At 39.6% G+C, this 23,640-nt stretch overlaps 1 protein-coding gene across 1 annotated transcript in view; it reads right to left on the bottom strand.

Annotated features, from left to right (window-relative positions):
• Nucleotides 1–12,541: 12,541 nt before the first annotated feature.
• Nucleotides 12,542–23,640, bottom strand: part of RBMS3 (RNA binding motif single stranded interacting protein 3) — a 783,951-nt gene continuing 772,852 nt past the window's right edge. The window contains exon 15 of the mRNA XM_058180900.1: nucleotides 12,542–22,297. Within this exon, the coding sequence (XP_058036883.1) occupies nucleotides 22,291–22,297 (7 nt within the window). The 3' untranslated portion in view covers nucleotides 12,542–22,290. The remainder of the gene's footprint in view (nucleotides 22,298–23,640) is intronic.

A 23,640-nucleotide genomic window follows, 5' to 3' on the forward strand; every position in this document is an offset into this window, starting at 1 on the left:
GGCCTGCCGAGCCGCCGCCAGCCTTTTTCGGCGGTCTGGCGGCGGCAGCAGCGGCGGCGGGGGGTGGGGGGGCGTTGGCAGCGCCCCCTGGACTCCTGCCGGGAAGACTTGGCCAGTTTCGAAGATGGGTTTGGAGTTTGGGCGTCTCCAGTGGCGATGGGAGGAGCCCCGGAGGGGCTGCGCCCCAATGAAGATCTGGAGGGCCGCCCGGGTTCCATCGGCCTCTTTGAACTTGCGGTGGCGAGGGCGGCGGCCTGGCCCTTCCCTCTCTGTCGGGCGTTGGCGCCGGTGAGCCCTGGATCTGCCGGCGGGTTGGGCGACTGGTGTCCCCTCTCAACTGGGGGAACTCCAGTGGCCTGCTCGCGGTGGCGATGGGGCGTTCCCGGTGGCGATGGCCTGGCGGAGGCGATAGGCGGCGGCGGCCTGCCCCGGTGTTTTGAAGTGGCGGATGGCCCGATAGGCCCAGGGTGACTGTGACCTTGCCCTAGTGGCGCGGATATTTGGCAGCGCCGGAGGAAGGCCCGCGGGCCCAGCGGACACCCCTCCACTATTTACCATCTTTATAACATCTCTACCATCGTTCCTCTCCCCTTCTTCCTTAGCCCACCCCAGGTCGTTTGTCTGGGGTGGTGAACTGACTGAGTCAGCGGTTTATCATCTACCGCACATGGATTACCTCGAACTGTTTCCCATCAGGACAGACTGGTCATGGTCACTTTACCATCTGTTCTGACCTTTGCTGCCAACTTGACCAGCCCAGGATGGCCTTGGCCGGACCGTCTCAGTGATGCGAACATTTACCGCGGCTGACCTACTTGCCCTGCGAGATGCCCCTCTCTCGCGGGTTTGGCCTCAGATTATCGAGGCCCACCTTGAGGACGGCTTTGGAGTCCCGAGAGGTGGCATGCGAAAAATAGGAGGCTTAGGGGTTTTTTAATTGGCTGTTTTAATAGACTTTTTAAGAGGAGTTTTAAAGGGGATTTTAAGGGTGGGGGAGGGAAACCGACGGGCTTGGGTTGGGGGGTGGGAGGGAATGGGTGGGTGTTGGGGGAAACCCGTCGGGGGGAGTCCAGTTCCTGTGCATGCTCGTGGCGGGGGGTTGGTGGGTCCGAGGGTCATGGGGGGAGTCGGTGTTCCATTGGTTGAGGGTGGTGCTATTTCCACGGTAAGGGGGAGGGGCAGATATGGCGGAAGTGGGGGCTCATATCATGTTAGGGGGGTGCGCGCTCGATGTTTGCAGGCGGTTGTGCGCCCCGAGCCCCCAAACTTCTCCCGTTCCCCGGATGGTCAGGATCCTCAGGGCCCTGGCCTTCGGCTGATGTTATGCAACGCACGGTCCGTGGCCAATAAGGCCCCCCTAATTCACGATCTTATTCAGGGGGGTGCCGCGGACCCTATGGGCGTTACGGAGACCTGGTTGGGCCCAGAAGGGGGCGTGCCCCTTGTTCAGATGTGCCCACCGGGTTTCCGAGCATTTCATCAGCCGAGGGGCCAGGGTAGGGGTGGTGGGTGGTGGTTGTGATTAGAGAGAGTCTAGAGCCGAGGGAGACCACTGTACCTCAGATTGCCGGGTGCGAATCCCTCTTTGTGAGATGGGGTCATAGATGTCAGATGGGCTTGATGGTCGCGTACCTGGCTCCTTGCTACGTGACAGCTGCCCTGCCTGAGCTCCTGGAGGTGCTTGCTGGGGTGGCAGTTGAGACCCCCAGACTTTTAGTCATGGGGGATTTTAACTTGCCATCTTCCGGCTCGTCATCGACAGTTGCTCGGGAGTTCATGGCTTCCATGACGGCCTTGGACCTGACTCAAGTAGTTGATGGCCCTACTCACATTGGGGGTGGCACTCTGGATCTGATTTTTATCTCTGGTCAGTGGTTGAGAGATCTGGATTTGAAGGAATTAGCTATTGAACCTTTGTCATGGTCAGATCACTCTCTTCTTCGCCTGGACTTTCTGACCGCCATTCAACACCGCAGGGAGACGGAGCCATTACGTTGGTTCCGTCCCAGGCGCCTGGTGGACCCGGAGAGGTTCCGGACGGAGCTTGGGCCACTTCCTGAAGGTCTGGCCCACGACATGGCTGAGGAACTGGTTGCGGCCTGGGAACGGGCCGCGGCGGGGGCCTTAGATCGTGTCGTGCCTTTGCGGCCTCTGACCCGGCGCAGGTCCCAAACGGCTCCTTGGTTCTCCGAGGAGCTGAGGGGGATGAAGCGCCAGAGAAGACGCCTGGAGAGGCTGATCGGACACTAGTGAAGTCCTATACTAGGACTTACCTAGTGGCATTGAGGGATGCAAGGCGTTGCTACGCCTCCTCCCTCATTGCGTCGGCAGATAACCGCCCAGCCGCCCTGTTTCGGGTGACTCGTTCCCTCCTTCACCAGGGGGAGCGGGATGACCCGTTGCAGGGACGTGCTGAGGAGTTTAACGGTTATCTATACGATAAAATCGTTCAGCTTCGGGACGGTCTGGACCAAAATTGCAGTGACTCAGGGGAGGCGTCCGAGGGTGGTCTTGGTGATATTTTATGGGATGAGTTTGACCCTGTGGCTCCCGAGGACATGGACAGGTTGTTGGGTAGGTTGAATGCCACCACATGTTTACTGGACCCGTGCCCCTCCTGGTTGGTGCTGGCCACCCAGGAGGTGACACGAGGCTGGCTCCAGGCAATTACAAGTGCTTCCTTGGTGGAGGGAGTCTTCCCGGCCGCCTTGAAAGAGGCGGTGGTGAGACCCCTCCTCAAGAAGCCTGCCTTGGACCCGGCTGTTTTAAGCAACTATCGTCCGGTCTCCAACCTTCGCTTTACGGCGAAGGTTGTAGAGAGTATGGTGGCATATCAGTTTCCCTTACACCTGGATGAAACTGTCTATCTAGACCCATTCCAGTCCAGTTTCCGGCCCGGTTACAGCACGGAGACGGCTTTGGTCGCGTTGGTGGATGATCTCTGGAGGGCCAGGGATAGGGGTTGTTCCTCTGCCCTGGTCCTATTAGACCTCTCAGCGGCTTTTGATACCATCGACCATGGTATCCTGCTGCGCCGGTTGGAGGGATTGGGAGTGGGAGGCACCGTTTATCGGTGGTTCTCCTCCTATCTCTCCGATCGGTCGCAGACGGTGTTGACGGGGGGGCAGAGGTCGGCTCCGGGGCACCTCACTTGTGGGGTGCCGCAGGGGTCGATTCTCTCGCCCCTCTTGTTCAACATCTATATGAAGCCGCTGGGTGAGATCATCAGTGGCTTCGGTGTGAGGTACCAGCTGTACGCTGATGACACCCAGCTGTACTTTTCCACACCGGGCCACCCCAATGAAGCTATCGAAGTGCTGTCCCGGTGTCTGGAAGCCGTACGGGTCTGGATGGGGAGAAACAGGCTTAGGCTCAATCCCTCCAAGACAGAGTGGCTGTGGATGCCGGCATCCCGGTACAGTCAGCTGCAGCCGCGGCTGACTGTTGGGGGCGAGTCATTGGCCCCAATGGAGAGGGTGCGCAACTTGGGCGTCCTCCTGGATGAACGGCTGTCCTTTGAAGATCATTTGGCGGCCGTCTCCAGGAGAGCTTTTTACCAGGTTCTCCTGGTGTGCCAGTTGCGCCCCTTTCTAGACCGGGATGCCCTATGCACGGTCACTCACGCCCTTGTGACATCTCGCCTAGATTACTGCAATGCTCTCTACATGGGGCTCCCCTTGAAGGGCATCCGGAGACTGCAGTTAGTCCAGAATGCGGCTGCGCGGGTGATAGAAGGAGCCCCTCGTGGCTCCCGGGTGACACCTATCCTGCGCAGACTGCACTGGCTACCTGTGGCCTTCCGGGTGCGCTTCAAGGTGTTGGTGATCACCTTTAAAGCGCTCCATGGCATAGGGCCGGGCTATTTACGGGACCGCCTTCTGCTACCGAATACCTCTCACCGACCCGTGCGCTCTCACAGAGAGGGACTCCTCAGGGTGCCGTCAGCTAGGCAGTGTCGTCTGGCGACACCCAGGGGAAGGGCCTTCTCTGCGGGGGCTCCCGCCCTCTGGAACGAGCTCCCCCCAGGACTTCGCCAACTCTCGGACCTTAGAACCTTCCGTCGTGAACTTAAAACACACTTATTCAGGTGCGCAGGACTGGATTAGATTTTTTAGCTTTTAAATTTTAAAATTTAAACTTTATACTGATTTTAATTGGTTTTATTATTTTTAGTTCAATTGGCCGGTTAAATATTTCATTTTAAAAAATTTTTAAATTCATTGTCTATCTATGTATTTTAATATGGCTGTACACCGCCCTGAGTCCTTCGGGAGAAGGGCGGTCTAGAAATTTGATTAATAAATAAATAAATAAATAAATAAATCTGTAGAATTCCTAGGATACAGAATAGACAGGGAAGGGATCCACCCCACGGAGAGCAAGGTACGGGCCATTAGAAAGGCCCCAGCCCCCAAAAATAAAACAGGATTACAGGCATTCTTGGGGCTTGTTAATTTCTATGCGGTATTCTTGAAGAATAAAGCAACAGTAGCCGAGCCGCTACATAAGTTGCTAGCAAAGAAAGCTGTGTGGTCCTGGGGCAAAGAAGAGGCTAGGGCATTTGAGGGGGTAAAAAACCTTTTGTCCAGCGATAGCCTCCTCATCCAGTACAATGGCATGTTGCCACTAGTACTAGTTTGCGACGCTTCACCATATGGGGTGGGGGCGGTGCTCAGCCATAGGTTACCAAATGGGACAGAAGCCCCTATAGCGTATTATTCCCGGACTATGTCCTCTGCGGAAAGGAACTACAGCCAGTTAGATAGGGAAGCGTTGGCCATAGTCTCCGGGGTTAAGAAATTTCACGAATACTTGTTCGGATGAGATTTCGAGATAGTCACGGACCACAGACCCCTTCTAGGGCTTTTAGCGGGTGACCGCCCAACACCCGTGGCACTTTCTCCCAGGCTGACCCGATGGACTATTTTCCTAGCAGCATACTCCTACAAATTGCTCTACCACCCAGGAAAAGACTTAGGGCATGCAGATGCTCTGAGCAGATGCCCTCTACCAGAGACAATTGAGGACCCCACACCGGGGACACCCGTCTTACTAATTGACTCTTTGGACTCTGGCCCAGTCACATCCAAGCAGGTGGCTAGGGTATCGTATAGAGACATTACAATTCGGACTGTGATCGGTTGGGTGCAAAGGGGTTGGCCCGCTGCGCCGGGCGAGCGTTTCAAAGACTTTGCGAAAAAACAATCAGAACTGTCTGTTCAAGGGGGGTGTCTGTTATGGGAGGATAGGGTAGTTATCCCAGAAAAATTACGCGAAAATGTGTTGGAACTGTTGCATGTGGGCCACCCAGGGATTGTGCGGATGAAGAGTTTAGCGAGGAGTTGTGTATGGTGGCCCTTAATGGATAAGGACATCAGTGACAGGGTAGGGAAATGCCAATCCTGCCAAGAGTCGAGGCCGCTACCCCCTACAGCCCCAGTTAGAGAATGGGAGAAACCCCAGGGGCCTTGGTCCAGGATCCACATAGATTTTGTGGGGCCGTTCCATGGGCAGACCTTTTTAATTGTGGTAGATGCCTACTCAAAATGGTTAGAAATAATCCTCATGAAAAGCACAACGGCCGAAGCAGTAATCACAGTCCTAAGGCATCTATTCGTAACACACGGCCTGCCCGACACCCTAGTCTCTGACAACGGCCCGCAATTCACGGCAAATCAGTTTGAGGGGTATCTAGCGGGAGAGGGCATCAGACATGTCCTCTCGGCGCCTTTCCACCAGGCGACGAACGGACTTGCAGAACGTTTCGTTCAGAGCACTAAAGAAGCGCTATCCAGGATAAGTCCAGGCGACTGGCAAACGAAAATAGACACTTTCCTAGCCGTCCAACATAGGACCCCTTGTGTAACAACTGGCCGCAGCCCAGCAGAACTTTTAATGGGCAGGAAACTCAGATGCCCGCTAGACCGACTAAACCCAACTTATACCCCAGACGGGTACAAGGGTATTCAAGGAAAAACCAGGGAAATGACAGTGGGTGACCTAGTATGGGCACACAACTATAGCGAGGGCCCAACATGGTTAAAAGAGGAAATTCTGGGCATAACCGGACCCAAATCATACGTAGTAGACATGGAGGACAGCCGGGTATGGAAACGCCACATAGACCAGTTAAGAAAACGTATACCAAACAAACTAGAAACCAAACAACCAGGCCCTGACTACCAATTGTTTGAATCTGCAGCTGACTCAAACCCGAGGCGAGCGGAGGACTTATCTGATTCCGATGAAGTCCAGCGACGCCAACCGGTTCCTCCTGAAGGCAACAGGAACGAGTCAGCCAATAATCCAGGGCCGGATGGCCTAGAGGAGGAGCTGGGAGGAACAAACAGTCCCTCCGACCAGCCCGACTCTCTCCCAGAGAATGAATTGCGCAGGTCAGAAAGAGTTAGGAGACGCCCTGTCTACCTGCGTGACTACGTAGAGAGATAGCATGTAAATATTATGTAAATAGAGGTACAAAGCGTTCTGGGAGGGAAGGAGTGTAATGCATTTTGAACTTTGAGAGGGAATTTTGGACGGGAAAATTGCACGTTGCTGATTGGTTGAAGCCTCAACCAAAAGAGTATTTAAAGAGGGGTTTTTGCCGGTTGTGTTTCGCTGGGTCATAATAAAGAGCTGTTGCCACTCATTGGTCTCCTGCCTCTTCATTGCCCGAACATAACACAGTGTTTTCTTTAGAAATAGAAATATGCACCTACTTTACTTTAAGGTATGCATTTTTGTCTTTCTTTTTACCTGCACTCTGCCAATTCTATGAAATGCAGATTCATACACATTCTGAATTCCAGTATATATGAAGATCCAAAATGGGAATATGATTTCTGAATATTAAAACAAATTTCATATCCATTCTACCCAAGTATTTAGATACTGAGTTCAGTGCCAGTATCATGCATGGATTTCTCCAGCCTGGGACCTGATGCTTTAGATATATTGGGACTGAACTCCTACCAGAATGATCTTTAGTACATCCAGAGGCTGCTTAGTTAAGGAAACCTGGGTTTGTCTAGAAGAAACTTAAAAATAATTTTTAGTTGACTGTTGCGTATTTTCCACAAAAAACATCTTCTTTCCCATATGCTGTCTATCACTGAGCTTTTATTTTCTTTCTAAATGGTAGCAACATAGAACTGAGCTGCCAACAGGTCTTAGTTGAATAGATCAAACTTACAAGTGCAATTTATAGAGCCATATTGCTACTATTGCTACTAAGCAGCTTTTTGGACATTAAGGATAGCTTTATGATGTACCTCAATTTTGGAGGGTGAGTTTTAAAATTAGGTACAAAGAAGATAATTCTGCACATTTCAGAAATGTGTATGTCAGTGATGGAGTCATTTGTATCTTGAATCTGAAAATGGATATATTTTCTAGAGTTGTGTAGTTTATGATACACATAATGAGGCATTTCTCCCTTTTCTTCTTTCTATATTTTCTATTTGACACTGACATCACTTTTTATTCCTGTTAATAGTGAGTTCAGAACATATGATTTGTTGAAAGCAGGCTCTGCTTTCATTAGAATTATGTTACAAGTGCCACCCATTTTGGCATGCAAATTCATGCCAAAATGGGTGGCATGAAAAAGGGTGGAGCTTACATTGCAATGAATCGATGGTGCCTTTTTAAGACTGACCATCACCTCTCTGTTTGCCTGTCTGAACCACTGTTTGGAGAACATTAAAGTATGAATTTGTTATTTGTATTTATATTTGGCATAGTTAGGCTTTTGATTAGTTTGTTTAATAAAACACTCAGAAAGAAGGCCAGGAATAATTCCACTATCACTAAAATTAAAGGTAGTGACTGAGGAAAAATTGAAAAGAGAGGTTGGTGAATACCTTCACCTAAAAATACCTCTTAGTGTCACTTTCATATTTTTCATTTTGATTTGTGCATGAAATCATACTGAACTTCTATTGATTATATTATAAAAATGCAAAAATAGCCCATGGGAATAAATTAGCTGCAAATAATCTTGTTAATCTGGGGGCAAATAATGTACATGGATAAACCAAGCATTTTAAGTGCCAAAATATGCCCCCAAACAGGGTTTGGTTTATCAGCACATGGACTTATCTACAAGTATATATAGGAGTTTTCCCTTTCCCTTTAAAAAGTATCTATTTATTCTGTATATACAGTAAGCTCATTTAAAAATAAGCAGAACTCAAATTTTGAAACAAAATACCATGAAAATCCATGTATAAGGCAATTATGAAAAGGAAAAAACATCCATGAAATGAAAAACTATGAAAATTTAAGGATTGGCTTATCCATGAATGGGCTTATATGCAAGTGAATACAATATTTAGTATATTTTTATAATATATAAACCATAAACCAGAATAGTATGGTGAAATACTAATAGTTCAGCAAATCTTACAAGCCTGCTTTGTTTGGACACAGAGAACTTTAGATGATTATTCTTTCTGAAAAGGTAAGAGGTAGATGATGTGTGAGAAGCAGGAAAGAAAATAATTGTGAATTATAGTCAATTAAAAAGGAAGACTAAAGCAAATCAGCCTTGGACTTCATACTGTCTTGCCTGGCAGCATAAATGGCTTCTCACATGTCATTGATTACTTTGATCTAAAACTGTGTTTGAACATCTTCAGAATCCATTTTTACTCCAACCTGATTCTTAGAATCCTGTTTTGCAGTGCATGGCTAGTCCACCCACATCTTATAACAAAGGTCTGAAAATTATATTATGCCTGTTGCCTCAATTTTATTGTTTACTATTACTATTTTTCAAAAATGAACAAGACTCAGTGTTGTCAGCATCTATGTCACATAATTGCTGCTACAATAATTCATATTTATTTGTGCCAAAGAATAGCACAAGAGGCAGTCCAGCTATAATGACTGAACAGGACCTGTCGTGAGCTTTTGTTACATATCAAACAATGATATAGTATTCTAAGGCCACAATGAAATAATCTGAAGATTTATTTTAAATTATCTTTTAAAAAAACCTGCTAGATTGCAAGAGATCTAGCACACAAAGCTGGTTGTATTGAGAATCTAGTTTTTCATGTGAAATACAAGTCTGTAAAATCAGTAGTAAGACATGAAAGTCTTGTTTCCTGTTGGCTTGTCTCCAAATCATCCATTTAAGATCATCCTGGTTGATCATGTTGACTAAATTATTTTCATAGCAATTCGGTAATTAACTGAAATACAGTATCAAATAATTCCCATTAGCAATGATAATTAGCAATACTTATTCAGTGCATAGATTGGGGTTAATTTATTTTCTGATAGTCATTCTCATTTGGTACCAATGTTAGATCTCCCAGATTATTTGGAAGCTTCTATTGTGAATGTGTAACTATAACTATACTGTGCTTCTTACATAAAACCATTTCTATGTGTTTGGGTTTCCCATATGATGTCCTGAATATTCACTGTAAAAGATTGCACTATCACCATTGATCATAATCTTCAATGTTTAACTAGCTTGGATCAGTCCATTGAGCTACCCATTCAGCCCATACAATATTGCAGCCTGGAATTTCCAAAGCAAAAGTGATATAATTCAGCCTTGCATAGTTAGTGAAGTTGCTCGTGAGAAGGATCATGGAGAGTGCTATAAGTACTGCCTTTGTAATTTTATAAAAATTGTGGATCACCCCTCAGAAGATATTGCTGTTTTTTGGATAGTGAATTTTTTTTTCTTTTGTAGCTAAGCTGGTGGGTGTGAGGAAGCTGTCAATGTATGAGAGTTCATGAATTGGAATAGACATGATAACAGCTCAGCCAATGACTGTTTGGTGACCAGACGGCTCGGAGCCTGGGTGTGGCTTAGCTTGACTGATTTGTATATAAGAATTGCTTTGCCTTGTAATCTAGTCTCTGTATTATATTGCTTCTGTGAATATAGCTTCTGTGATTTTGTATTCTGTATTCTATGATTTTGGTTCTGGCTTCTGCTGCATGGGTATTGCATCATGCTTTATATTATTGTATATAAAGAAGTTTCTTATATAAATGAATCCTGCTGAATTATTAACTTGTGTGCTGGCTGGATTGCTGCAAACTCTAACAAAAGCAATCTGACAAGTCTGTAATTGACAATTGACAAAATTCTGGCAAAGAAAGGTCAGAAGCAAGGATCTTATCATTAATACTTAGTATAATGATCTTGTTGCCTTTCTTTCACAAAGATGCTAAAAATGTATCGGATCAGCCATTACTTCAATAGCTATCAATGGATATTCTTCATATTGAATAACACACTATTATACTACATAAATGAAACATACAATTTGGGCAGAGTTTATGTGAGACCCAGCATAGATTCAATTTTTGTTTCAGGAAGTAATTTCAAATCAATGTAACTATTTAGGGTAGTGACTCAAAATAAAGAGTATCCAGAGAAGAGAATGAGTGCTAGCTGTCGTTTTCAGAAACAAATCCATTCCTATCTTATGTGCAGTTAAAATAGGAAATCTTGACACTTTATGGATGAACTCAGCATCAGCTCAAAGTTCAACAGGCAAACTTGAGCTGGGGAAAAGAAACTCTGGAGGAGAAAGAGATACTGGTAGTTCCTTGAGGAATCTGGAAAACTGGCAGACATTCAAAAGGTCAAAATGAGAGGAGAGCTTGTTAGGTAGAAATGTGTACACATAGGAAATTCCCAAAATAAAGTAAATGGGAAGTAAATCATAAGTTCATATTTTTTTTATGATAGTCCAGGGAACAGATTTCTTTCCTCTGAAGGTGTAAATCTTTTTTTTATTACAAAAATAAACAGAAAGACGTCACTTTCAAAAAATTTCTGTACCCATGGGTGAACACAGTGATACATACATGTAATTTTGATCCCAGTCTCATTGAAAACATTTTGGTCCTTTTAATTTAATAGAAACTAGAATGACCTTTGGAAAGAATCATTGTTCTTGTGTGTTCTGCTTACAATTATTATAACTATTGTTCTACTAAGAGAAGTTTTTTTTCCTAAATTATCCAATGGACAGATAATAACCGATTCAAAGGTATAAAGAATATATAAAGAAAGGTTCAAAGATATAAAAATATATTAGAACACTATATAATATCCTGGGTACCTTAAAAGAATAGTCTAAGAACATCTAGAGAACCTCTAGAATCAGAAGATGAAGACAGATTAACATTCCAATCATTACCAACTCAGAAAGTTATAGGAACTGATAGAATATCCACTGGAATATGGCAAGAAAAAACAAAGAAACAATCAATGTTCTAACAAAGCTAGGCAACAAATTTGCAGAATGACACTGCAGCAAACTGGCAGAGGTAAATCTACTGAAGTAGTAGGTATTCTGCCTTTTAGGATCAATCATAATTAAAGGAACCAGTCAGTAACACTTCATAATAGCACTTGGTAAACCAACCATGAAGGCCTTGGAAAAGACATTTAAATGTAGTATCTATAGCTACAAAGATCAGAACTGTATTACCTGTGACACTATAGAATTGAAAGAGTGTTGACACTTTTGAAGTTTGGTGTTGAAGAAGATTCCAAAGAATACCATGGACAGCCAAGGAAACAACCTGATGGATCATTGAACAAATCAACCCAGGGTTCTTACCTGAGGCACAAATGATCAAGCTCAAATTATCCCATTTCAAACACAACATTCTAAAAATGTCTCTAATGCTGGGAAAGGTGGAAGAAAAGAGACCAGCAGCAAGATGGATGAGCTTAGTTATAGTGGTGATGAGTGCACTATTGGGACACTTGAAGGAACAGATTAGGGATAGATCATCATGGAGAACATCTACCTATACCAGGGGTGAGTAACTAATTTTTCCAGGGAGCCACATGAAAAACTGGGACTGTTATGGGAATGAAAATAGCATATTATAATAAAGGTGCATAGGCATGTACTTACACAATATGTAAATTGGAAAAAACTAATGCAGTCACCTTTAGAATAAAAGGAATATTGTATTGCTTTTATTGTATAGCAACACTTATTTACATTTGATTTCTGATTGACCTTACGGGCTGGACAGGGACAAGCAAAAAGCTGAATGTGGCTTGGGGTCATAAATGCATATGGTTGCTAGGAGTAAAAAAATGACTTGCTTGCATATACTCAATAAGATAAGATTGCATATAGTTAATAATTTTGAGGGGTGGAGGTGGATTACATAATAGTGCTAATCATATTGTTTTTTTACTAGAAAGTTTTTGTAAGATGGTCATTTTGGATGTGGAAAATGGAAAATCTTTCAAGACGTTTAGCAATTGGACAATAAGGAATAAACTGTAGCAAGCTTAGATTTATCAAGGTTCATATATCAATTATGCACATATTTTACTGCTTAGTCATCTTTATATTCTTTTCAGCCATTATTGTAATGGTACTGATAATTCCCAGAATGAAACTTTCAGGCAAATTTAGACAGACAAATAGTAAGAATGTAATGTTCATAGAGAATTTTAGAAATCTTAAGATGTTTTGCTACTTCCATATCTTTCTTGTTTCAGTAAAATCTTAACAAGAAACACAAGTCATGCTTTATTTCTTTTTTATTAAAAGCTTCATCAAAGAAAAGACAGGTTTAATTCTTACATCCACTGATCTACATAAAACCCCAAGAATGGGGAAAACGGCAGCTATAAGGATTACGATACAAATGAACAAAGAAGGCAGAGTTAAAAAGCAATCTTCTGCAATATAGAACTTTTAATGACATTATGAAACATTACCACAAATATACCCTTGATTTTTACAAGTTAGAATCATTACCTTACATCTTAGGACCTGGGAAATTTACAAAGGCCTCCTCCCTTTACCCCTACATAGAAAATTTATATAATTTCAGAGTCCTAGTTTCTTGAGCTGGTTTCATTTTAACCAAAAGGAAAACAATTTAAAATTAAAAAATTAAATATTTATATGAAATATTGGAACAATTCTTTTTCTTCCATGAGAATCATATAAATAAAATTAACTATTACTTGGTGGGAAGTATGGCTGTTTCAGTATGATCTGATAAAATTCTGTCAGCTTTAAATCTAAAATGAGCAATGAGTAGGATTGTAATACTCGTTCTAAGACCGATATAGAAATCCCTTCGTTGTAGCAAACTATAACCTGACTTAGCTTCTGCTTTGTTTTTGAATATCACCTGAACAATTCATTTAGAACATCTATCAGTAGTTTATTACAGATAAGTTAAGGCCAAGTCATCACACAGTTGAGTGAATATTTTTATTTTACAAGGAATTATTGCTTCTGATGTTCAGATAATAAGATTTGTCAGGAATAGAGGCTTCTAGTATTGTACCCGTCCACTTGGCACAATTAAAAGACATTTTTATGAAGCTATTCCTCAAGTAATTTTGTCATTTGTTGAAATCACATGTGTATCATGTTGGCTCTTCTTTCTGTTGCAGAAATATCTGAAGTTGGTATCTTTGGTCCTTATTTGTCTTTTAAAGACAAGCACTGAAATTCTTATGTCTTCATCAGCTTTCAAAAGAAGAAGGTGCTAAGCAATTGTGAGTAATAATGGATCATTTACAGCTCCTAACAAATGATCATTATGGTGAAAGAACCTCTGATAACTGTCAAAATCCATTTATGAAAGCACCGGCATTTTAATCTCTGTAGAAGCAAACCTGACATTCACTTTTACACTATTTTTTATATATTCCATTTATTTAATTATAAGCAAAGAACATGTTAGTAAATGTTAAAATACTGTTTATTTTCTGAAATCTGAGGTATGAAGATGAATTTAAAGTTGAAATCCACTTTAGGTAATGTAACTATACTAGGTGAAAGAATGATTTCCCCAAAGGATTAAAAGTTCCTTCCTGCTTTCTTTGTATCCTTGGCTGATTCCTAAAATCCACTTCCTAAGGAATAGAATGATCCAGATTATAGTGGGGGGAAAAAATCAAGACAGAAATATGATGGCACAATAAAAGTTTTGTCTTGTTTTTATGTGTTGCATATATAGCACGCATACCAAAAGCAGAGATGTGATCATATTGTTTTAGTGGAGTTGATATCTTGTCTTTTTTTGACCCGATCCTAGATACAGCCTTATAATTATGCATTATTGTTCTTCATTTTGCAAAGTGTTGCATATGTGTTAAAAACAATGGTGTACTTATAAATACGTAACAATCAACAATGCCAGTACAGAATAACAGAGTTGGAAGGGATCTTGGAGATCTTCTGGTCCAATTGTCTGCTGAAGCAGGAAACCCTATAACATTTCAGACAAGTGGTTGTCCAATCTCTTCTTAAAAACCTCCAGTGTTGGAACACCACAATTTCTGGAGACAAGTTGTTCTACTAATTGCTCTGTTAGGAAATTTCTTCTTAATTCTAGATTGTTTCTTTCCTTGATTAGTTTCCATCCATTGCTTTTTATCCTGCTTCAGATGCTTTGGAGAATAGATTAGCCCACTCTTCTTTGTGGCAGCTCCTTAGTTATTGGAATACTGCTATCACGTCACCCTTAATCCTTCTTTTCATTAAACTACATACCCAATTCCTATAACCATTCATCATATGTTTTAGCCTCAAGTTCCCCAATCATGCTTCTTGCTTTCCTCTGCACTCTTTCTGTAGTAGGGTACCTTGGAGTACCTATTGGATACTTCCCTCCATGTAGATGCAGTTTCATTAAGGACTACACAGTAAGTCCAGCTGGTCAGTCAGTTATGAATTCATCTGGTGATGATGCTGTCTAACCCACATTTTTCTATCTTATCAAGTAATAGGTTATGGTCTATTGTATCAAATACCTAACTGAAGTCCAACGTCTTTTTTATATTGTAACCAAAACTGTATCTTGAGTCTGTCTTCTGGAGTGTTGGCTATTCCTGCCAGTTTGGTTTCATCTGCAAATTTGATGGGTTCCCCTTGTTTAAATCATTGATGAAGATATTGAAGAGTACTGGCCTAAAATAGAACCTTGGGTATCCTACTGCATAATTCCCTCCATGTAAATTAAGGACTATTTGTTGAGTTCAATTGGTCAGCCAGTTATGATTCCATCTGGTGATGATGCTGTCTTACCAACATTTTTCTATTTCATTAAGTAATAGGTTGTGGTCTGTTTTATCAAATTCCTTACTGAAGTTCAAGTAAATTATATCCACAGCATTTCTCTAGTCCATTAATTTTGTGACATTTTCAACAAATACAATAAGATTTCTTTAGCATGATCTGTTTTTGACAAACCTATATTGGCTTGTGGTTATGACTTTGTTGGCCTCTAGGTGCTTGTAGATTCATTCCTTATCTTTTTCAGAATCTTTCCAAATATTGATGTCAGGATGATAGGTCTGTAGTTTCTTGGATCTATTTCCTTTTTTGAAGATGGGAATTATATCAGCTATTTTCCAGTCATTTGTAGTTCCCCGGTGTCTAGGATCTTTGAAAGATATCGTTCACTTGTTCTGAGATCACGTCTTCCAGTTCCTTCAGAGCCTTGGGGTGTAATTCATCTGATCCTGATGATTTGGATTCATCTAGACTGGATGGGTATTCTCTTACCATTTTCTTGCTGATTTTCACTTGCAAAATTCTGAATTTTACAACTTTTTGATGAGTTTTTTTTCTTTTGTATAAAGATGGAGAAAAAAAGGAGCTAAGCAGTTCCGTTTTCTCTCTGTTGATCGTCACCTTCTTGCCATTTTCTCCATTCACTGCCAAAAAGCTGACTCAGTGGTAGCTTAATTCTGCTGTCAATCAGTCACAAAATGCTTAATTGTTTAACAATTGGCTTTCAGGAGTGGTGAAAGCCAACTCTAACACACCATTTGTAACATGCATGATGATATTATGCTTTATTTAAAATTAAATCATCTAATTGTGTAGAAAAGTTTGATAACATAAAAAAGAACTTTTCAGAAATATGTGCTGGGCTTTCCTTTACAGTTACAGAATACTGCTTGAACATCCTTAGCCTATTCAAAAGAAACAAAGAACCATTATCCATTTGTTTATCAAAAACAATTTCATATTAAATAAAGCATTGAAATAAAAAGTTGACTATGTATGACTCAAATACAACTATCTTAAATCCCAAATTTGGCTTTATCACCATGAGGTTGATTCATTGTGTGAAGCCCATTAGCCCAGCTCACAGAAGACTTTTATTAGATAGATAATAGTTTAAGTGATGTTATTTAAACCTGTTCCACTCACATTAGTCTCAGCTAATGAAGAGAACAAGGCTGATAATGCCATCTTCAGGCTTCAAGTTACAAATCAAAGCAACTTTCTATGCATTTCATATCATTTCTTAAATACCATAGGCAAGATAATTTAGATCAAAATCCTGTGACATATTAAAAATAAATTTTATTACTACATTGCAGGCATTCTTAAGTCTGCTGGGTTTGATAGACAAACTTACAAAGACATATCCTTCATTATTCTGAATAATGTCAAATGAGTTTAAATATTTAACCTTGCTGTAAGAATCACTTATTTGCTTAATCAACAGTTTTATGAATTTTATGAGTTGTATGTAGCAAAAAATACAACATGATGGTTTAATTCAAAAGAACCCACACACATACTTCAGAACAAACAGCTGCAATGACACTAATAGGGCAGTCTGATCTTGCAACTCTACTAATTTGGACAAGGTTTTGATAGGACAGAAAAATAAAAAATATTGACCAGCTGGAGGGGAAAACAATTTTTTAAAATTCTGTGAATGGTTGGCTCCAAATAGGAGGTTCATGGATAAAGTAGAAATTAAACTGCAAATTCAAAAGCCTCCGTTTTGCAGCAAAAGTACCCTCTGTTGATTGCTCAGCTATGTGAGTTGGGAATTAATGAAATCCTTAAAAAAAATCAGCGAAATCACATGAAAGAAACCCCCAGTTCTTAAATGTATGGCACACACTGACAAGGCTTTATATGTGGTGGATCATGTCACAGTACACCTGGTCATTTCTACTTGGAATTCTCTCTATGCTTCTTGGAAAAAGTAGAACCTTGTAATCAGAAATGTAGCAGGAAAAGCATATTCAGAAGAAATTTAAACATCCCTCAATATTGTTGAAGACTGTCAAATATGTCTCTCTTTACATACAGTATATATATCTAGTATGTGTGTATGCATATATGTGTGTGCATCATATATATATGCATATATATGTATGTGTGTGTACATTATATATATATATGCATATATATGTACATATGCATATACATATACGTAGACACATATGGTTTCTTGCTCCAATACTTGAATTAAATGCACACTAATTAAAAAGATCTGAGGAAAGGCTTTCTGAATCCTGGTGATATTGAAATCCAGCCTAGGTTTATTCTGACATTATTGCAATGATATTAGTTTTCCAAATCCCATATTTCAGTAGTCCAGCACTGGGCTGTCTTATAAGCAACTGGATAACCATCATCATATTATCTCAAAACCAGCAATCCCATCTCAGAAGTTGATGAAGCTGAGGAGGGGCTAGCAGAGGAGGGTAAACTGTGGTTATCCAGAAAGCCTGGTAAATTCCTCTGCACAAGTAGAAGTCTTGTCTGCATTGCTGTTTTATGTCATTACCCATATCAGGATTGGAATAATAAAACTTTCAAAGACTAGATGTACAACCCAAAGTATATTTCTATATGATATCAGACTAGGAAAATATGATCATCTGGGCATAAGGAATTAACTCCTGGTTCCATAAACTATCTTCCTGGAATGAAACAAGGCTATTTAGGTGCCCAGTATAATTTTTAGTGGTTTTAGCACTGTGAGAAATAATAAAATGCTTTAGGAAATTGTCCTTTTCACTGTTAAGGTGGTATGGGTTAAATACATTCACTGAGCAGAGATTACAGATGACATTGTGAAATAGATTTATATAGATATACTGTTGATGCAAAATCTGCAATCTCCATGTGCTTTTGGACCTTAGACGTATTATCTTTTCTCCTCTAATTTACATTGCACTTGAGTTCTGGAACATTCCAATCTTCTCTAGATTGTGGCATCACATAAAGAGATGTATGCCTATGAAAGAAGGGAAAATTCTAAGGTCTTACTAAATGAATCAAATGTCTTTTGATTTTTAAAAAGTTAGCTCTGTCAATCTAAAGTTAAAATGATTATAACCATTCTCCTATCATTAGAAACTTTCCTATATTTTATTCCATGTTGGGGTCAGATTTAGAGTATATGCTGACTTTTTCTAGGAGATGAAAAATAATTTCTTCATCTATGACACTGACATCATATAGTTAATATAAGCAGATTGATGCATCAATGTCATAAAACTTGTAAATATTGAACCCAAATTATATAGCCTCCTTAATGCTGTTTTAAAGTCTGTTGGGTATAAATGCCCATAAAGTCTGTTGGGTATAAAAGGATTAATAAAATTAAATTTGAAATGAAGGATTAGCTTTTGATTTTCTTTAGGCATGTTCAACTTTAGATTACAGCAGTTTGGCTCAAACATAGTCTCTAGGCTATCAATTATTAACTTGGTGATGCATCAAAGGAAAATCTATTAAACAACAATTTATTGGAAAAAATATGTTACTTTTCCATTTATAATGACCAGGTAGATAAAGCACTTAGTTGACTTTGGCTGATTTTAGAAAGGTAAGGAGGAACAATCCTGATTGTTGGATAGGATCCATCAAGAAATACAATGATACAGACAAGACTTGAAAGTAAAATAAAATTAATAATAATAATTCAGAAGAAGGCATACTATGTCTCTCATTAAAGAAAACACAAAGATGTGTCACTAAGAGTCACACTTGATTCAAGAGACTTTACCCTTTTCATTTATTTGCAAAATGGTAGAATTGCTAGGATGCCACAGGATAAAAACATATAAAGTTCTCAGACACCAGGTGACAATGATGAACTAATGGTTAGGAGGAAGAGGAAGATGCCTGACTTAATGAAAAATCCTACACTGGTTTTGAACCTGATTGGGGAAATAGACCCAAAGAAAATGATGCAAAGTATAAAGAAAACAGCAGAGGGCTGATCCAAAACAAAAAGGTATCTCAGCCATATCCATCTGCCACATGGTAGCTACCTTACAGCCTCATTGTCAACAACAATGAGACTATTCTTTGCACCAAAGTAGTATTCACAAGACAATTAAAAAACAAACAAGCAAATCCACAACACATGCTTCTTTCATATTAAACAGAATTGTGCCACAGGAGAATAAACGCTATATTTACAGGGGAGGGAGGGAGGGAGGGGGAGAGAGAGAGTGGGAGGGAGGGAGGGAGAGAGGGAGAGAGAGAGAGAGAGAGAGAGAGAGAATAAAAAGGAAGAAAACCAGGCTGGCTTGATCATTTTTCTCATACCCCTTTCAATAGGCACACCTATTCCAAATGAAAACAAGGGGGAAAAATCAAGGAATGTTCATAGAAAGTAATAGCATTGGCAAAGCATGTGAAAAAAGGAAGCTAGAAATCCTTATTAATATATTATTTTCTCTGTGTGGTTGTTTTAATTATCTATGTGGTTACTGAAAACTAGATGAATTTCAAATAACCAGGTACTTTTCATTATGCCAGCCAGGAGACAACCTGTTTTCCTTTTTCTTCTTCTTCATCTTCTTCTTCTTCTTTTTTTTTTGCTTTTTAATGTTTGCATTGAGCAGCCATTTTGAGGGGGTGTGTTATCCAACACCCAACCCTCCCAAATACGAAATACTACATTAAAAATAAAGAACTGTTTTTAGTATTCTTAAAAAAATACTCAATTTCTTTAAAAAACATCATTTAAATGTAACCATGGATTCTGTGCACAATAATGCTCCTGCCAAAACCTTGTGTTATTTCACTAGGCTCATGTAGGAGTCATGTTTAATTGTCTATGTCATTGATATTAAAATTGGGTAAGTTGAATCTCTTTGATTCTCCTTCCCTCCCCCCAAAAACATGTGTTATTATTTTTCATTTTGCTTTCATTTTTCAATATGATTACCCTGTTTTTTAATACATCACAGTCACTGCACTGAAGTCTATTTTTTTCCTAAAAAAGGATCATTTTAAATGCTTTATCTTCTCAAAATGATACATTGTACTTATCTACCCCATTCATAAATACCAGTTCTAATTTGAGGACAGAAACTTTTAGGAATTAGTGCAGGTTCCATGAGTTCCATATATATATATATATATATCTCCTTAACTCCTCTTTGTCTAAATAGTGCTGTCTAAAAGAGATGATCCCTGGACTGTGCCACATCTAGCAAAGAATAAGTAAATTGGAAATGGTTGGAAAGTTCATTTTAAAATGTTTTCTCCATAGACAGTTGGGGAAAAAAGTCCTTCTTCAATCACTATGAATGGGAGATGGAATTTTCCTGGATCCTTCATATATTCCTAGATTCCTAGATTCCATATATTCTTTTATCTTTTAAAAAATAAGTTTGCACTGATTCAACATAGTCATTCTTGTCTTTTACCTAATTAAGCTAATCACTGATTGTCAGTAAACATATGAAGACAACAGAAATCCATTTAATAAAAAGTGATTGTTAATTTCATGCTTGCATGAAAATTAACACAAACCATTTTAAACTTTTATCTTGGTTGCGACAATTGAAAAACATTAACCATTTTCAGTGGCCTCTTCCAAGTGACTCAAATACCGTCCGGACGATGATCATGGATGGTTCACAGCACTGAAAACCAATACAGGGAAAGAACAGGCAAAAGAAAAAGCCCATGGGATGATATAAGGAAGGAAGACTCCTGCTTCAGTAAAAAAGAAAAAAAAATACAGAAAAGCACAGAAAAGGTAAAAGACACTTTGAATAACTGGCAACTGAAATCTTCCTCGTATTTTGCTAAGTGTTGTTAAGTACCAACTAATCAGAATTTTTGATTAGAATCCCAAATTCATAGAATGTAAAATAACTAGTGGAAGAAAATTTAAACAATACACAAAGATAACAAGTGGACCGGCCATATTAGTCAAACAAAGATTTTTTTAGAAAGAAATAAGAAAAAAATAAAATAAAATAAAAACCTTCTATCTTCTTAACTGTGGTAGGGTGTCTTTTCATCTTTGGTATAAAACAGGCCATCCATAGGCTGCATTTGATCACAACTAGGAAAGACTACAGAAATTGTCAACAATTTCTTCTAGCTATTGCTTTTTTGCACTTTTTTGACCATAAGCTCCTATCTAAGATTTTTCCCCAATGCTTTTAAGCTAGGTGTTTGCAATGTGACAAGCAAAGCAGACTAAAAACTTTTTAAAGCTCATAAAAAAAGACTGCAGATAAAAAACTCTAATGCTCTGGCCAACAAACACATTTTGTAAATTAAAAAAAAACTGAACCCTCCCTACCAATTCTTTAAAATGCAAGTTGACCTCCTTCTCAAATAATTTTATTATAAAATACTTTAGCTTTTTTGATTCTTCTCTGTCAACACTAAGAAAGTTCATAAAAGTCTCCGCTTTTTTTTCAATTCTTGAAGTTGTCAGTTCCTTTATCAATAGTTTTTGTTTAATATTTTCTGTTTAGTACAGTTTTTATTTTGTTGTTGTTTGTTAACCCTAAAAATTCAGTCTGTTGAACTTCAGCACCAGTTGATCCAGGTGTACATACATTGGAATCTATTTGCTTTTCTTCTACCAAAACGTTGATAGCTTGCCTTGAAAGCCTTCGACATCCTTAAAATTAAGGCAATTAAGATTCAATATAAATCTTTCTTAAACATTTCTTTTAAAAAAATCAAACACATTATGCACACAAATTCAAAAGGAAAGACACAGTTGATTTCAACAAGGGCAAAGAATTAGCTGGATTCTTGAGGAACACCACTGGTTTTCATCTCAGCTTTTTCCCTCTTATTATCATCATTCTTGTTTTTTTGGGAAACCAAAAACCAAACCAAACCAAACCAAACCAAACCAAATGAAACCACCAAACCAAACCAAACCAAACCAAACCCAAAACAAAAAACAAAACAAAACAAAGAAAACAAAACAAACAAACAAAAAGTATAAATGTACAGTTCCAAGTAGTAAATTCTGAATTTCAAATGTTCATTCAGATAAAACCCAGTATTTTGCCATGTTTTCCCCTTTAATTAAAAAAATTAGCAAAAATAAAACTATCAGACTATATGACCAAACAATTTGCACAGCACATAGAAACACTCTTGCTGGGTAAAGTAGAAAATGAGAAAAAAAAATGTCGCCGCCTGTGCAAACGGGAAGCCAACTTCTTGTTCAATGAAGTTTTTTCATTCAAGGCAAACTTTGCTGACCGACATTTTTCAGGTCTGCTCATTGTCTGTAAAACAATGAATTAAAACATTCATTAAGTAAAATAGCTGTCTTTTAAAAATCTTATTTCTTTTGAAGCTAAATTTCCTTAGCCTAGAGAGAATGAATTGTAAGCATAAATTCAGTTATTTGTAATTTTCTTTAAAATTGGTTTGAAGGTCACACTCAATGAAGAACATATGGTTTTCTCATGAATTTTTTGGATTTCAGTAATTTCTTTGAAATATTGCAAAAATGTAGCACATCATGGGGTAGCATAATTTGAAAGAATATTTAAGATGCAATGAACATCATTGTTGACAGCTGCCAACATAATTCCAAAACATCCTAACCTCAAGGAACTGGTAGGAACCCATGAATGCCAATCCCTTGAAACGTTGTTCATTCCCTGAACAACAAATATATCTGCTTCTTGTACCTCTAAATAAGTTAAACTTATACTCTACTGAAATTTTGCTTTGGCAATATATACAGCTCTGAATTCTGAATTTTTTAAAAAGTCTTAAAGTCTACCTGGATTACTTGAAGGAGCTCTTGAGCCACGTCATGATCAAAGTAAATTTCCTGATGTCAAATGGCTATATTACACGATTTATTTGGGGAATACTATAACATATAGCAGTGAAAGAACTGCTACTAAGATGCAACTTAAATTTTAAAAAATACCTAGGAATTCCAAATATTAGTATTTCTGTAATTCAGTCAATTCCTTTGAATCCAACTAAATGGCAGTACCAAGTCAATGTTGGCTGATCTCAGAAAGCTAAGCAAGCTTTGACTAGTACATGGATAGGAGAAAACTGGGAAAATTGCAATGCTTTAAGCTAGACTTGAAAATTGGAAAAAAAATATCCCAGAAGACAATGGCAAAACACTTTTATACTGTTGTAAAGAAAACTATGTGGAAATGTTCATGAAGTAACCAGAGTGGAGCTCAAATCAAGGGAGACTTTACCTTATTCATATCAGTGGGGTAACAGACTTCCCTTCCTCCAAGGAAACTTCCTGTTTTTGCATGAGGACTGTTTTGGTTTTATATTTTTCCAAGGAGAGACCATTCTTAGATCAGTGGTTCACATAGATATAAAGAGGTGGATACTTTGGAAGCTGGTTTCTATTGGATATAAAATTAAACACACCTCTGATTTTGATTTGAAAGAAAAGCAGGCCGCACATTTGACCAAAAAGTTTTAAAACCTTTTTGAAAGGATTTGTTAAAGATTTTTGCCTGCCCCATGATAGAAACAAAACTGTATATATGTCTTTTCATACATCTACAGCCATTTTGTCATTACATTTAGCATGTACAGTGATGTAATAAGCATGTATTACTGAAGTATTAAGGGTTCA

Source organism: Ahaetulla prasina, chromosome 4, assembly GCF_028640845.1.
Source record: "Ahaetulla prasina isolate Xishuangbanna chromosome 4, ASM2864084v1, whole genome shotgun sequence".
In the NCBI taxonomy this organism is placed as follows: Eukaryota; Metazoa; Chordata; class Lepidosauria; order Squamata; family Colubridae; genus Ahaetulla; species Ahaetulla prasina.